Consider the following 14,554-nt stretch of genomic DNA (forward strand, 5'->3'; position numbering starts at 1 on the left):
AGAGACAGTCACTGCCTCGGAGAAGTCACAACATAAACAGACTTGACAGAATAAGGACTGGAGGGAAACAGAAGCTTAGAGAGGGGCTGGCTGTCACACAGCAGGGCAGTGTGGGGAATAAAACCCTTATCCTCTTGTCTCTCTGTCCAGTTATCTGTGAACTAAATCACACTGCATCTCCCCGTGCTTGCAAGAAAAACCAGAAATCAAACAAAAAAGAAGGCAAAAAACTGCAACTGGTATTGTACAAAACTGTGCTCAAATAAGTAAAAGTGATGCTCCCAAATCAAATGCTTAAAAAAAAGTCTTAAGGAAAACAAGGCAGAATTAGGAAGAGCCTTGGTGTAACCTGAGTAAATGAGCATCGTTGCTCAGGGAAGTGTCCTTGATTTTGATCTTAATCACAACACGACTACCAAGGTATTCCGTCTCCATTACTTTGCTCTCTTTCTTCGTAAGCTGAGCATCTTGAGTCCCAGGCCATGATCACCGACATGTCAGTCATACTCTTAACAGCAGCCTGGCCTCTCTGCAGCTTAGAGCCCAGAGTCCAAGAAACATTCTCTATTAACTCCCACTGAGTTACACAGAAAAGCAGAATCTCTGGAGGGAGATGGAGCAGATATCTGTAATTAACCATTTTATATCAGAGATTATATCAAAGACTCAAAATGTTTGAGAGACCTGCTGAACTTCAAATACCGCTTTTTAAAGACCAGAGACTTCACTGCCCGAAGCCCTCCCACAGCACAAGAAGCAAGAAGGTCTGGTCATGGAAGCACAGAAGGAAAGGCTAAAAATCCAGGGCCATCACTTTCAGGATAACTCCTTCCTTCTTCAATGAACCTGACATTGACAGATGCTATCCCAGTTTCGTGTGACATACTTAACTTGCCAGTATCTGGCAACGTCCACATATTCCTCCTGGCAGCCTCCTGCGCACAGTAAGCTCTAGAGTGAATACACGATACAGGCTATTTCCAAAAGGTTCAACCTAAAGGCTGCTCTAGTCACAATCCTTAACACATCAGGCACAAAGATGGGTTCAAAATTAGTCCCCTGCAACATAAAGCAGCAGCTTCACTTAACTGGAGATGCACAATAGCATCTGACTGAAAAAAATTAAAATAAAAAGAAGGCATAAACTTGAGCAGAGAACATGCTTTATTGAGAAGTAGATACAAGAATAGCACATTCTACCACATCATGGGAACAGGGTTTAGCTTCTGCACAAGAATGGCCTTCTTCCCTACTCCGCAAGAGATCTACTTTGTTGGATAGTTTCATGAGTATCTGTAGTTAGTTACAATACAGGAGCAAAGGGCATGAGACAGCAAAATTCAGTAATGCCCACAAGGTATACACCATGTACTGATGATCTTTTTTCTTCTTCTTTTTTTTTTTTTAAGGAGGCAGAGAAAGGCAGACAACCATCAGAAGAGCAGTAGAGAACTTTTCCACACTAGGATGGGTCAGTGGTTAACAGGAAACGGCTCCCACCTACCAGTACATTGCAAGTGCTTCATTTCAGACACCATTCAATGAGGAAGCATTGGAAGGTTTAAATGAAATCAGCACTATATGATGCTGCCATCGTCTACCCCAAGATTGTCCCCCCTTTTAATCACACTGGAGTCATATAGGAAACTTGTGGCACAAGGACAGTGGTTATACTTGAAAGCCATTGTATGATAGTTTCTTCCGGTGGTGCTGATGGGAGAGAGGAAGTATAAGCTTTTTTGTTTTACAAAGACAAACAAGAATGCACTGTCAGAGAAGCAAACCATCCACACAGCTAACTGGAGCTGCCACGATGCACAGAATGTACACTGTAGGCAATCCAACAACTGATGATATTTGCATTGTAGAGTTTCTGTGGCTGTTTGGACAAGGCTAGCAAAAATCTGTCTAAAGTTTTTATTTCTTCAGTCTAGAGGATAAAATCCTCTCTAATACAAAGAGACCTACAATTCAAGGAAGACTGCTCCGGGAAAAATATCTGCAGTGAAATATACTGAACAGGTTGCTTCTGTGTAAAGGAACACACTAACTCCAACAGATAAACAAGAAAACCCAGTAACTTATAATCAAAGAGGTCTCTCCAACAGCTGTGGCACTGTAGTAGCTCCAGGAGCATATACCAAGAGCAACTCTCTGAAACATCTCAGCCCATGATGTTCTCACACACGTAGCCTTGACTCCTCCAGGGTAACACTAACAATCACACCACTCAGTTACAAAATACGCAAGCTTCTGACTGTACAATATTAACTATGTGAAGACCTGCTATATTATATGGAAAACACTGCTGAAAGAGGCGGTATGTTACCTTACTAAAACTATTTGATACATGGAATGGAACAGTCCATCAGGCAGGACTAGTTAAAAATGCTGAAGTCAGTGTAACTGCAGCTTGTTGGAAAACCAGACTTTCCCCAAACAAGCATTATTAGACCTTGTTCAAAAGCCACAGAAGTTATCTCCATTACTTAGAACGCAAGGAACCTGAAGGAAGAAACAACCAGATTATAGGACACAACACAACCTCATCAGAATAAGAACATGAGGGTAAGACCAGTGACTGGACAGGTACAGTACCAGATATCAGAACTCCTTGGGCCAGTGCTGCTAGGAGCTTCGTTTGGGTCCTATACAGATCCAATCCTTGCAACCTCATTGAGGCCGAAACATAAAGTTCCTCAGAACTAGCGTCTGTGGTGTGCACAAAAGATCTGGGCCAGAACAGTACCAAGGGGAACTGATCTTTCGGGAGGGTACTGTACCAGCCAATCACAACAGCAACAGATACAACAGAGATCCCTAGGGTACTTCCTACTGCTGGGGTTCACTGGCTTCAGGAGTGATAGACAGTTAAGTTCCCTTAGGAGGGGTCCATTTCAAACAGCTGGGATCCATTATCTTATTGCTGTTGGATCTTTTTGCCTCTTTGGCTATCCATTCATCAATCAGATCCTAAGGAAAAGAGCATGAAAGGGCAGGTTAAAACAAACGATCCACGATGGAGAATTATCCATGGTACACCACCACACATCTAAGTCCACAAATCTGAAGATGTCAAGCCTACTAACTGCTTAGCATGACAAACATTACATTTCCTCCACACTGCATCCTAGAAGCCCTTCAAATCACAGTGATAAGGCTACTTTTAGCTACAAAGTGAGGTGGCAGGGAGGGGAAAACAAAAGAGAGAAGCCATCACATTTGGGGATTTATAAAGCACTTGTCTTACATCTAATGAGGGTAACACAGGACTCATTCAGGCTTCCGTTAATTCAGTTCACTTCTATGTCATCCATTTGCCCAATAAAGGGCAGGTGTGATGAGGAGCATGATGGGAATGTTGATCCACGGCTCCCCTACAAAGCTGCTTACAATGAGCAACGTTATTCCACGCATCAGAAAAGAAAGGTCAATACAGCATATTTCTACACTACTGAAGAATGAGGTTGGATGCCCATGGCGTATTTTATCCGTTACTGCATTTGAAATTTACAGTGCTCCCTCACTAGAATCAAAAGGCTGGAAAACCCAGCACAATGCAAAGGAAATACTGATTTCAGCAAGTTCATATGAATCTAACAGCTAAGTATAAGGAAAGAAAAACGCAGAAATAGCCATCACAAATCTTACCTGTCTTTTTAGGACGAGGTGTTTTCCCTTCCAGTACTTGAGCATCTGAAGCGCCTGCAATGTGCTAACAATGTCGACAGGATTCACTGCAGTCTCCTGACTGATTTCTGCAAACCAGCAACAGTTTATGTCAGAATAGAAACAAATTCCTCCTCAATAGGCTATAATTGTTACTTTACAACTTTGATGCAACTCCTTTTGAAGTGATATACACAAAATGCCTTGCAGATGTTAAAGGCGGCACATGCAGAACTACTGTTGCTGCCTGACTTGCACCCTTCTGGCATGCTGGTTGTCTGCGGCACTGCTATACAACGCGCCTTTGCTTACCTCACTCTTGAGGGCTGACTGATTGCAAATAGCCTGAAGAACCACAGGCTGTGGATGCAAGCCACACAGAGCTGTACAGGAACAGCCCAGCTCACCCAAAAACTGCAAACCCAGTCTAGGAGGAGCACCGGGGAAAACTCAGTTGAAATAGAACGTGATAATCATTTAGTGATACTGCTTTTACGACACAAGTTAATACAGTGTAATTCTCTGAAATAAAACATAGCCGCCTCTTCAGAACTACCTCAACATCTCTATGAACTGCTGCATACTCCTAGGTGCCATAAACATAAAAATGCTATTAAAAGAAGTCCAAATAGTCTTAGTATTTTTCCAAAGCATTTGAAAGCCTCTCAGTGGAGCCATTTTTCTTTTTAAAGTTAACATTCTTATCTACAGATGGAGGAAGTTCTTTGCTGAATCTTTTTAAAAAGTATTTTTTAAGAGAAGAAGCCAGTACGTACTTTCAAAACCCTGCAAGCTGGCTTATCTTTAATGGCGGCAGCACTGGAAAGCAGCCATACCCAACTACAGGAATATTTCATGGTGCTGCTACACAAACATGCACATGAATGAGTCAAGCATGACCTGCCTCATATGTGAGGAAAATGAGTGAAATGAGGTGAATAAGTATGTTCCTGAACCAATTCACTACAAGCTTATTTAGCTTGAAAATATACCTTTTATAGAGATCTCTTTTCCTTGGAAATTATGCAGATAACGAAGGAGAACTTCCTTCCAGTAACTACGGTAGCTGATGAGACCTAAGTCAGACAGAGGGCGTTCTGGAGAGCCAACTTTTTCTTCTACTTTAGAAAGCAAATAGCCTGTAAAGGAAAGAAAACATTTATCCTTAAACTACCCTCTCCTCACTGTTACCCTCTTTAGCACATACAGAAATCAGATATAACGAAAACTGCTTAACCACCACCATAGAAATGTCAGATTTCTTGGTGAAGTTGTCATGTTGGACAGAGTACGTTTCAGAGTTTCTCTCTTTCTCTCTACTTACTGAAGTCAATGAGCATTTTGCCGTAACCTTGCCTCATATATTGAGGCATCGTCAGGATACAAGAAACATTGTAGTTGAGAAAAGAATTCTTCTCCTAAAAACAAGAACAGAGAGGATGCATTAACAGGTCTAGATCTGTACAAACAATGGGTATATCATAATCCCAACAGACCGAACAAGCCCATGCAACTGATACAAGGTGAAAGGAGCAACAGTAGAAAAACCTGCCTAACAACAAGTAACATGATCATCCTTCACTACCAACCTAGCCTAGTGTCTTACTTTATTAGCCATTAAATTCGGTGTTTGGTGCACAATTTTAAGCCTTGAATGGCAGGCCATGGAGTTGTACCTGAAAGGAGCCGGTAAGACTCTCACTACCACCTCTGTCACCTATAAGGTTTATGTGCAACAAGAAAGCAACGTAACAACAGTATTATAAGCACATCGTGTATATTGAAATGTTCAAAGAAGAGACTCAGACACACTTATCCTCAGATCAATGCAGATTTTTCTTTAGAGTTTGGGGGTTTTTTTTTAGATATTTATTCATTTTTGACACAGGTGATTTAAGAGGTTAGTTTCCTCCACTTCATTTGGGAGAGTATTCTCCTACCTACAGAATTTCATTGACTGAAATAAGTAAACTGATAACTGCATTGCATGATATCACCACGTCCGGAAGCATAATCTCTTTTTCTGTGTAGAAGTAAGAACAACCAGGAAATGTGTTTCACTAATGTGCAGCAGAGATTAAACAAACAGAATGGCTGTTTTTTTAGGTAGGCAACAGTTATCTGAGCAAATGGTTGAGAAAACTGGCTCCTACGCTAAGCTTGGCCAACAACGTACTTGTGGGAGCTGCTTAAGTTACTTGAGTTATGTCTCAGCTTCTCCATCTAAGAATTTTTATTCCTTCAAGTACTTTATGTAAAAAATCAAATGGTGACTAATATTTATTTTAATATCTTTTTCTCTACATTTATTTACATTTTCTTTATCATTATTTTTGCCTACATTTAAGACACCACTATGCTTCCTAGCAACAATAGTCCATTTGAGCCGATTTGGTTTTTGCTAGCATGAGAAAAGATGCTACAGCAAAGCACCCGTAATCCCTGCAGCAAACAGTAAGAACAATTCATGCAGATGAGGTTTGAAACTTTACTCCTAAAAGCGACAAATCCTGAGCCTGCAAAAACTCGTAGGGGAGATTCAGTATTGGTAATTGATGTCCTAAATCTCATTCTAGTAAGGTAGTAATGCGTATGTATATATTTTCAACTAACCTTGGAGAAATATCCTATCAGGTGACAGCCAGTGTTGTCAGCTTCTGTCATGACATAGAAGAGGAAGGGTTCAACATCGTAATACAGTGTTTTATGGTCCAAGAAAAGTTTTGCCAGCAGACACAGGTTTTGACAGTAGATCTAGAAGCAAAAGGAGAGCAGGACACACTTATTACACTTATCTATTACAATATAACATCCCAAGAGTGGACAAAAACAGGCATCCATGGGAAATGACAAGAAAACCCTGAATCCTCTGAGAAATTACATACAGTCTTTCAAACAGAGCAGCTGGGCAAGGAAACAATTCCATTTGTGATGAAACTTGATAAGCCTAGCTTCCTATGGGTGGGAACTGACGTTTGTGATATCAATCTCTGAATGTCCAAAACATCACATCCTCAGTGAAGGGGAGCAGAAGGCTGGATCTCTCTGGCTTGCACTGTATTGTATTAATCCCGTGCTTCAAGGTTACCTCTGGTAACTAGAAAAACCTCCTCCCAGCTTCCAGCAGTGCAGAATTTAGCTTTTGAATTTGTTTCTTTGTTCTTTCCTCTGAAGCCTTCAAGACTGGCCACAATCAGAGACGGGGCATAAGCATGGTGCTAGCATGCACCTAGCACTGAATCTGCAGTTCCAGATTCCTATTCCACCCTTCAATTCAGGGTTAAGGAGGTCACCCTCAATATCATGAGGCTGCTTCCCACTCTAACCCAAATCTGACTGAGTATTGTGAAGTGATCTACTGAGACCAAACACAGAATCTCCCCACTAATTTTCAGAAAAGGATCTTGACACACACCTCCAAGCACGGTATGAGACAACAGATGAAACTGCTAGAGCACAACAGGGCTGAGGAATAACCACAAAGAAAATGCAGACAAAACTACTGCCAGAATTGCAAGAATGGACACATCAGACTTCAGTAGTCTTTCTGCAATTAGACAGAGAAAGGGCGTTTGCATCCTGTTGCTCTACAGGAGAAGCAATGCTCGGCACATTTGGAAGATAGACTCCACGCTCAAGACTGGCCTAATGATCACAGTTAGTTACCTTGTTCTTTTTCCCATCCACTTCAAACACCGAAATGGAGCCTTTGCGGTAGATTTCATCACCCGGTGGATGTTTCCAAACACATTTTGCCTATGACCAGAAAACAAAGTTAGGGTAACACTACTGTTTTAAGGGTGGAAGAGGTTACAACAGCTACTGGATATACCAGGAAAGATGGAGTCTTCTCACCTCCTAAAGCGAGCAACTGAGCTAACAATAGTAATGTCTTAAAGCATTTACATGTTGCCATCAGATTTAAAGCTTAGCAATCAGCTCTGCCCTTACCATGTGTCTGCGCAGTATTGTCTGGCTCTTCATATATTTGAGACAGAACTCGCACATGTAGAGACGTCCCAGACGAGCATACTCCTCTGGGTAGGGAGAATGATACCAGGTATCCAGCTCGTAACGGCCAAAAGCGATTGTTTTAATCATATTGCTGCCTTCTGTGATCTGGCCCTGGAGCCGCAACTTTTCCTATGAATGAAAAAAGAATAAAATTAAAAGTAGGTAGAGAGGAAGAGGGCCCTATTGATATCCCTCAAGGAAATAATTTACTTCAAGTCTTCTAAATTCATTTTTCAGTGTGACCACATTTAATGACGCCTCCCACAGACCTCTCCTCAATCAAACTCAGCCTCAGCCCTGTGCACAAGCAGGACAGTTGCTGACTGTTCCTTTCATCACGAAGTGTCTTGTGAATCAGCACTTAGCAGCATGCTAACACTAGCATCATACTCTATCTATCATGAAAGCAATGTAATCTCCTTGCCACTTCATGCTTCTTTCCTAAGATGTAGGAAGAGGATACAGCCTAATGTTCTGCCTTAGATATCCCAGATGGAATTGTCACTGGTAAGCACTAACATATCTTTTGGTTCATCTCTGGAGATGGAAGGTGGCTTTGGAAAGCACCTACAGAAGCCTCAGCAATACAAGGTTTTGAACTCATTTCCACAGTCACTGGCTACTGTCAAGACGACTTTTGTCTTTTGTTATCACTCCTTAGCCATTCTTTCAGCAGGTGAAGTTGTCCATTCTTTCACTGAAAACAAACACCTATTCAATGGGACTGTTACCAATCATTCCTTTTGCAGGCACTGCAGCATTCATGACTGCAAACGCTTAGCTCCAGCTGCACTTTCAGCAAACCCTCCGAATGACTGGCACTTAAACACTATCCCTAGTGTAACTTTGCTGACTTGGCTGGGCTGTAGCTGCTCTTCTTACAAACTCTGATTCTGTCTGCACAAGCACAAAAAAACCCAGAAAGCATTCACGTTTCTAACAAAAACATTTGCTATGAGATATATTATGAATTAGAAGTCTCACCAGGTCCTCAGATGCCCGTGCTTGCGCTCTTCGGAAAAGCTCGAGGTCATACTCACTCGTCAGGTTTTCAAGTAGAGGTTCCCTAGTATTGCCATAGGTTTGTCTGTGCTCCTAGAACAATAAAATAATAGGAGGTTTTGCTGCCATGCTGCTACTAAGCTGCTGGATCTTGCGGGTTTTTTTTAGCTGAGAATATCGCAGGCTGACTGGGAAGCCAAACACCCGCATAGTGGTCTCATTCCAGACAGGAGGGAATGAAAGAATTATGTTATTGCTTTTACCATATATTTTTCTTTTTGCTCCTTGCTTAGTCCCGAGTTCCTCTTCTTCCTGAGCTCAGCTACTTTCTCTTTGTATCGCAGCTGTCTCTCTGTTGGTGCCTGAGAGAAACCAGAGGTGGAAACCTTCACTAGGCTTCATCCACTTCAAACATTTTTCTTCACCTTCCCACCCTAAAGGCCCTCTGTCCTGGCTTTCATTTTATGAGGTTTTTTGCCTCTGAACCAAATCCTGTGCTATTAAGAGGGCAATACAGATACAACACGGGTATATAAAAAGGAAACGCTCCTTCCTACCACAGTTTGCCTTTGCCAATGCCCCTCAGTGCCACAAGACAGGGTGCACTCCTCATGCAATGCTTAATCATGGGGAAAAGCTCAGAGCTGACTCATTAGGGCATCTTGATTCAAGTCCAAGACTCACGAACAGAAAAATGCAATTGCCCTGGTTTTATTCTTTTCTATTTAGTCAGAGTAAAATTGTAGTTTACAGTTCTGCAGGAATTCTCTTGTCCCGCACATCAAAGCACACAGGAAAGATCACCCTGAGAACAGCTCCAGCCTCCTCTGAGGTGGCCAGTGCTCTCACTGGCTGCTCCAGTCTCTCGTTTAAGGGATACAATGAATTACCCTTACTGAAACAAACAGAGATGACAAATGGGGAGTGTCAGGACTCAGCACAATAGTTTACCCGAGAAGTGACGAAGGGAGATCAAGTTAAAATCATTGTTGCTGGAAATCACAAGCTGAGGTTTTTCCACTTTTAACCGAGCAGCTACTCCATTATGTGCAGATTGCCTACCTGGTGTCTGGTGGCATGCCTGTTGTTGTCATCCTGCCGATGGGCCAGCATTCTCTCCTCAATCTGCTTATCCCGGCTCTGTGCTCGCACCTGGAAGCCAAAACTCATCTGTCAGTGCTGCAGCAAACTACTATCAAAGCCTCAAATCTTTTCCATTTCTTCTTTAGGTGAATTTTCTGAACTGTAATTCACAGATGATTTGACATACAAATGCTGCTGTCTTACAGCTAAAGACATCAGCTGAAACATCTTAACTCTTATTTTCTGTTCACAAATGACAGGTCTTGGCATTTTGTTCCAAAAAAAAACAAACATAAGGAAGATAAAACAGACGACTCATTTACCTTGCACTCATCTGCTGAGAGATTATGATATAGTGGGCATCCCGATATGGAGAAGTGTCGCTCATGTTTTCCAGTTAGGTGTCCTGCAAAGGATCAGAAAAAAAAAAAAAAACACTTTAACATATGATCATAAAGAGGTTTAAACAGTATCCTAGATGGCCAGATATCTCATATGAGCTTCTCAAGGAGCATGCTCAGTTTATTACCAGTGTAACAGGAGGAGTACACTTCATGGTTCACGGCACATGCTTTAAGAACAAAGAAGGAAAATCTTTTTCACACTAACTCAAAAGCTGCACTCCATGCAAGCAGCCAGGTATGTTAGAGGTCTACAATAATTTGTTTCTGAACACCTGCTTCAGGCAGAGACCAGTACCCTTCCTGCAAGGCTCTGCATTTTCCTCCCACACCTGTGCTCATACTCCTAACTTGTTCTTTACCCTATCATCCCCCAAACACTCCTAGCCAGAAAACATCTCCAGGAGGAATATACCTGCAGATATGCTTCATATCCCTTCTCTATACCCACTTCTCAATAATACTTTTTATCCTAATTACGTGCATATTGTTAGGATGTATAACTCAACTGAGTGGGACTTTGAATATCACAGCAGGAATGCAAAAAACAACAGATTAATCCTGGAGCTGAAATTACCTAAAGAGTTACAACCAGGAGTGGGACATTTCATGTTGAAATTGTAGCTTTCATGGAAGCGGCGGCGCTTAGGGCGGTGAGACAGGTCACTTCCAGAATCCTTCATGGACATGTCCTTGGCAATGCTCTCATCATGGGATACATTTGGACTGGAGATATCAATATCAGACTCTGAGGAAGGGGCATTCCCGGTGGGGGTACGAGGTGGAGACTCATCGTGATCCGCTGCATTTTTAGTGTCTGAATAAGGATCAAGATGTTACAAATTTGCCTGAAAGAAAGCTTTCAAAAAAATACGTAAAGCAACTCTGGACAGCTGTCTCAAACCCGCTATCCTCAGGATATTATACTGTGCCCTCAGAGAATGGAGTCACATACTCTTTCCAACAGCATTTTGCAAACTTTCAACACCTCACGGCATTCTCACGCACCTCTATCAGAAAAGTCAACCACTTGCTCAGTCTCTGACCCAGATGAGCGAGTCTGCCGGAGCGGGTATTTCTTTGGAGTCACAGGAGCAGGCTGCTGTTGGCTGCGGGTTACCCTCCGTGTAGAATAGACAGGCTCTTCTGCTCCAAATGATGGCGGATTACGAACTGGGCTGGAATCTAATTACACAGAAACACCATAATTACACCCACAATAACCACTGTAAGTCAGAGACTTGCCTCACACGTGCTCTGAAGTCTGTAATGCCAACATCTGACAGAAAGGTTGGAACAGATGATCCTTGAGGTCCCTTCCAACCTGGTATCCTATGATTTCAACTGACAGCTGGGTATTAACACAGGGTTCTGTCCTACCTCTCACCACTGCATGTCAGCACAAAGATACGCTCTGTTCTTCCGAGCTTAAATCTTTTGACACTTTTACCAACACTGAGGAATCTGGAATTAAATCAGCTTTGTCTGGACTTAGTTACTTAATTGACTAGCAATTACAAACCAGCTCCCAGTTGGAAACCTAAAGAACCGTTAGTTTAGATAAGAACCATCAGCGTTTAGCTAACCCTTGGGAACAGCAAGATTGCTTCTGCTGTGGAGCTATATTTGGGACCCTGTGTGTGGTTTTGTAATCCTATACTGCTCATAAGACTATAAAACAACTGTTTTGCAGGAAAATAATGCTTTTATAACCTAGGGATGTTACAGGCATCCCATACACATCCATACCACCTTTCCTCTTGTTTTTAAGACCTAATTACTAGGTGATCATGCATGTGTATTTCTTACCTGCAATAAAATTCGTCACAAAACAGATTCTTTATCAAAGCCTATACATGGAGCAATGGAAAGAAGTCATTATCTACTGTCATTTTCTCTCCTTGATGCCAGATGGCAGCTTATTGCCTAAGAGCCAAGAAATTACTGCACTAACACTAAAAATGAGGAGGTGGACACATTCAGTGTTTCCTCTTACAATCTGGATGCTAAAGTGGAAGCATTCAAAATAACTGGCAATATGTTAATTACATTTATTGAAGAGTAGGGTCAGAGTCAGCAAGTCATGAAAATACCTCTTCCCTTGCAGTACAGAAAACCCCAAACAAACACACACAGCAAACAAAACAAAGCTTTCACCCCTAAACACTCTCTCTGTAACTTGGCTCTCGTACCAATATCACTGTTAAGATAGAAAGCTAATTTTGAAAGTTCTCAGAAAAATTAGGCAAAACTGGCAGCAGAATCATGGGGTTTCTAAAGTCCCACTTCCTTTAACAAGGAGACAGCTTTACTTTTTGAACAGAGGATACTCCAGTTTTGGCTTCCACCACCAGTGTAATCTTTGGATTATATTACCTCATTTGAGTAATATGCACTTAGGTAGTCTGCTTTTTGCTGTGGTGCGTTAATAGCCAATGAAGCCAATTAAAAAAAGTTATGTATTTTTATTTAGGTATAAACTCCACACATTTAAGTTCTAAAGGTCAGGAATATGGAGTATATTGAGTACCTGTTGCTTAAGAGGCTGATTTTCTTTTCCTTGTTTAAGAAAATAAAGCATTTACCTTGAGAGCTTTGACTGAGTCTGGCTGAGGAACGGGTGACACGGGCGGATCGTCGTGATGTGCCATCGCTTTCAGAGCTGTCTGTATGCTCAGGATCAGTAGAGAAATCAGAGTCTTCTGTTCCATCTGAGCTACTGCCTGCATTCCTCTGCAACACCACAGACACAGACATAAGCACACGAGCACTTAAACTTGCACATTTTATTTATACTACAAAAAAGAGAGAAAATATTTGATGCTAGATAGATACTTTCAAGCTGACACAATGACATATGCAAACTAGTGTCAAGTGTATTACTATGGAGAAACTGTTTTTAAATAGTAAATAGGCAGTGTCAGACAGTGCCTTCAATAATAAAGTTTCTGCAAACTGATCCACTAAGACAGACGACAGTAGCACCTGATTTTATTTAAATCAAAAGTTAAATGAAGGTTCGAGGCCAGACAGGACATCCTCTGAGCTGCCCATTCTCAGGGCCCGTTCACCCTGCCAAGCCCACAGCACTCCTGCACCATCTGCCTGTTCAAACCAGCAAAGACAGCCCAGCAGAGCACAAGGCACTGCGGGAGCAGGTGGGGGAGCAAACAGATGGGCTCCAGCAACGGCCAAACTGACTCTTCACCACTCAGCAATTCAGGGCAGCGTCAGGGCTCCCCAGCAGAAGCCAGGCAGAGAAAACAAAGACACTCAGCGAAGCGGCTGGGCCAAAGGAGGCTGTGAATGCAGTTATATTCACCTCATCTTGGCCCACCTGAGCGGCCCCCTGCACCACCAGCGGCGGCCCTCTGAGGGAAGCAGGCCTCAGGAATTGGCGGGCAGCCACCAGGCCTCCGAAGATCCCTGCCCTGACTGGGCAGCCGGGGTGTCGGAGCGCCCATAGGTCTCGGTGCGGGCGGCTGGACCGGTGGAGGGTGGGGCGGAGGCAGCCCCGAGCGACCGCCGACCCTGAGGGGACAGGGAAGACGCCGGCGCCCGCCTGAGGCGAAGGGCGGTGGCGGCTGGCGCGAGGGCGGCCCCCGCGCCGCTTTGTTTTGCGCCCAGCGGAGACCCTCCGGTCCCGACCAATCACAGCGCGGGCGGGAGTGGCCGAAAGGGAGAGACAGCCAATGACCGCTCGGATATCAAAAAGGCGTGGCCACCGGGCGTGAGTGACGGCGGCTGCCAGCCTATCGGTGCAAGCCTCGCTCCCACCGAAACATCAACCTGGGGGGGCGGGGTGGGAGGGGGGAAGGGAGAGAGGGAGAAACAAGGCACGCGCGGGGAGGTGACCGTTGGGGGCGTAGATGGGCAGCCGCGGAAGCCAATCAGCTGCCAGCCCGGCAAGGCAGTCCGACCAATACGCGGCCAGCTCTCCAACGGCCCGCCCAATCGGAAAAGCCAAGAGGCGGGCCTCGCTACAGGCGCGGGGGAGGGGAAACGGTAACCGTTGGGGGCGATGAGTGACGAGCGAGGCGGCCAATCAGCGCCCAGCGTGCCCGTGCGGGAGCCACTCAGCGAGCGCGGGGGGCGGGCGCTGGGGGCTGAAGGCCGCTATTTTCCCCTCGGTTTTGTGCCCGGGAGAGGTAGCGGAGGGGGTGGGGAAAGCGAGGAAAGCTGCAGCCCGAGCTCGCCGGTTCCCCCGGCGGGCGCCTCCCCGGTTCCCCGGCCGCGCTCACCTTCCTGCGCGGCATCCTCGGCGGGGGCGGGGGCAGCGAGGTCGGCTGGTCCCCGGCGCCCCCGGCCCGCGAAGCGGCGGTGGCCGCCGTGTTAGCGCTGGCGGGCTCCGTGGTGACAGCCGTGTCTCCCGTCCTGCGGCACGT

General features: G+C 44.3%; 1 protein-coding gene across 2 annotated transcripts; it reads right to left on the reverse strand.

The window, feature by feature from the left end:
* Nucleotides 1-1,146: 1,146 nt before the first annotated feature.
* KAT7 (lysine acetyltransferase 7) lies at nucleotides 1,147-14,544 on the reverse strand. 2 transcript variants are annotated; one of them, XM_063354731.1, is made up of 15 exons: nucleotides 14,411-14,544; nucleotides 12,755-12,902; nucleotides 11,178-11,354; nucleotides 10,747-10,986; nucleotides 10,092-10,174; nucleotides 9,748-9,837; nucleotides 8,949-9,047; nucleotides 8,668-8,778; nucleotides 7,621-7,812; nucleotides 7,336-7,425; nucleotides 6,283-6,423; nucleotides 4,994-5,087; nucleotides 4,662-4,808; nucleotides 3,652-3,758; nucleotides 1,147-2,973 (listed from the first exon to the last, which is right to left on the reverse strand). In XM_063354731.1, the coding sequence occupies exons 1-15, from the start codon at nucleotides 14,423-14,425 to the stop codon at nucleotides 2,872-2,874; spliced, it is 1,836 nt and encodes a 611-aa protein (XP_063210801.1). In that variant the 5' UTR covers nucleotides 14,426-14,544; the 3' UTR covers nucleotides 1,147-2,871. The 2 variants fall into 2 exon arrangements, with proteins under 2 accessions (XP_063210801.1, XP_063210800.1); XM_063354730.1 differs by lacking the exon at nucleotides 14,411-14,544 and having other exon boundaries at nucleotides 12,755-12,926.
* Between the last annotated feature and the right edge of the window lie 10 nt (nucleotides 14,545-14,554).

Source organism: Chroicocephalus ridibundus, chromosome 17 (genome assembly GCF_963924245.1).
Source record: "Chroicocephalus ridibundus chromosome 17, bChrRid1.1, whole genome shotgun sequence".
NCBI classification, from domain to species: Eukaryota; Metazoa; Chordata; class Aves; order Charadriiformes; family Laridae; genus Chroicocephalus; species Chroicocephalus ridibundus.

What these genes read in the sequence shown, in the direction of transcription:
- KAT7 (XM_063354730.1), bottom strand. Translation starts at nt 12,926, where the DNA reads ATGTCTGTGTCTGTGGTGTTGCAGAGGAATGCAGGCAGTAGCTCAGAT. An exon ending in CAATACTGCGCAGACACATG is followed by an intron (nt 7,426 to 7,620) that starts GTAAGGGCAGAG and finishes TTCTGGTCATAG; the next exon opens with GCAAAATGTGTTTGGAAACA. An exon ending in CAAAATGCTCATTGACTTCA is followed by an intron (nt 4,809 to 4,993) that starts GTAAGTAGAGAG and finishes TTTCCTTTACAG; the next exon opens with GCTATTTGCTTTCTAAAGTA.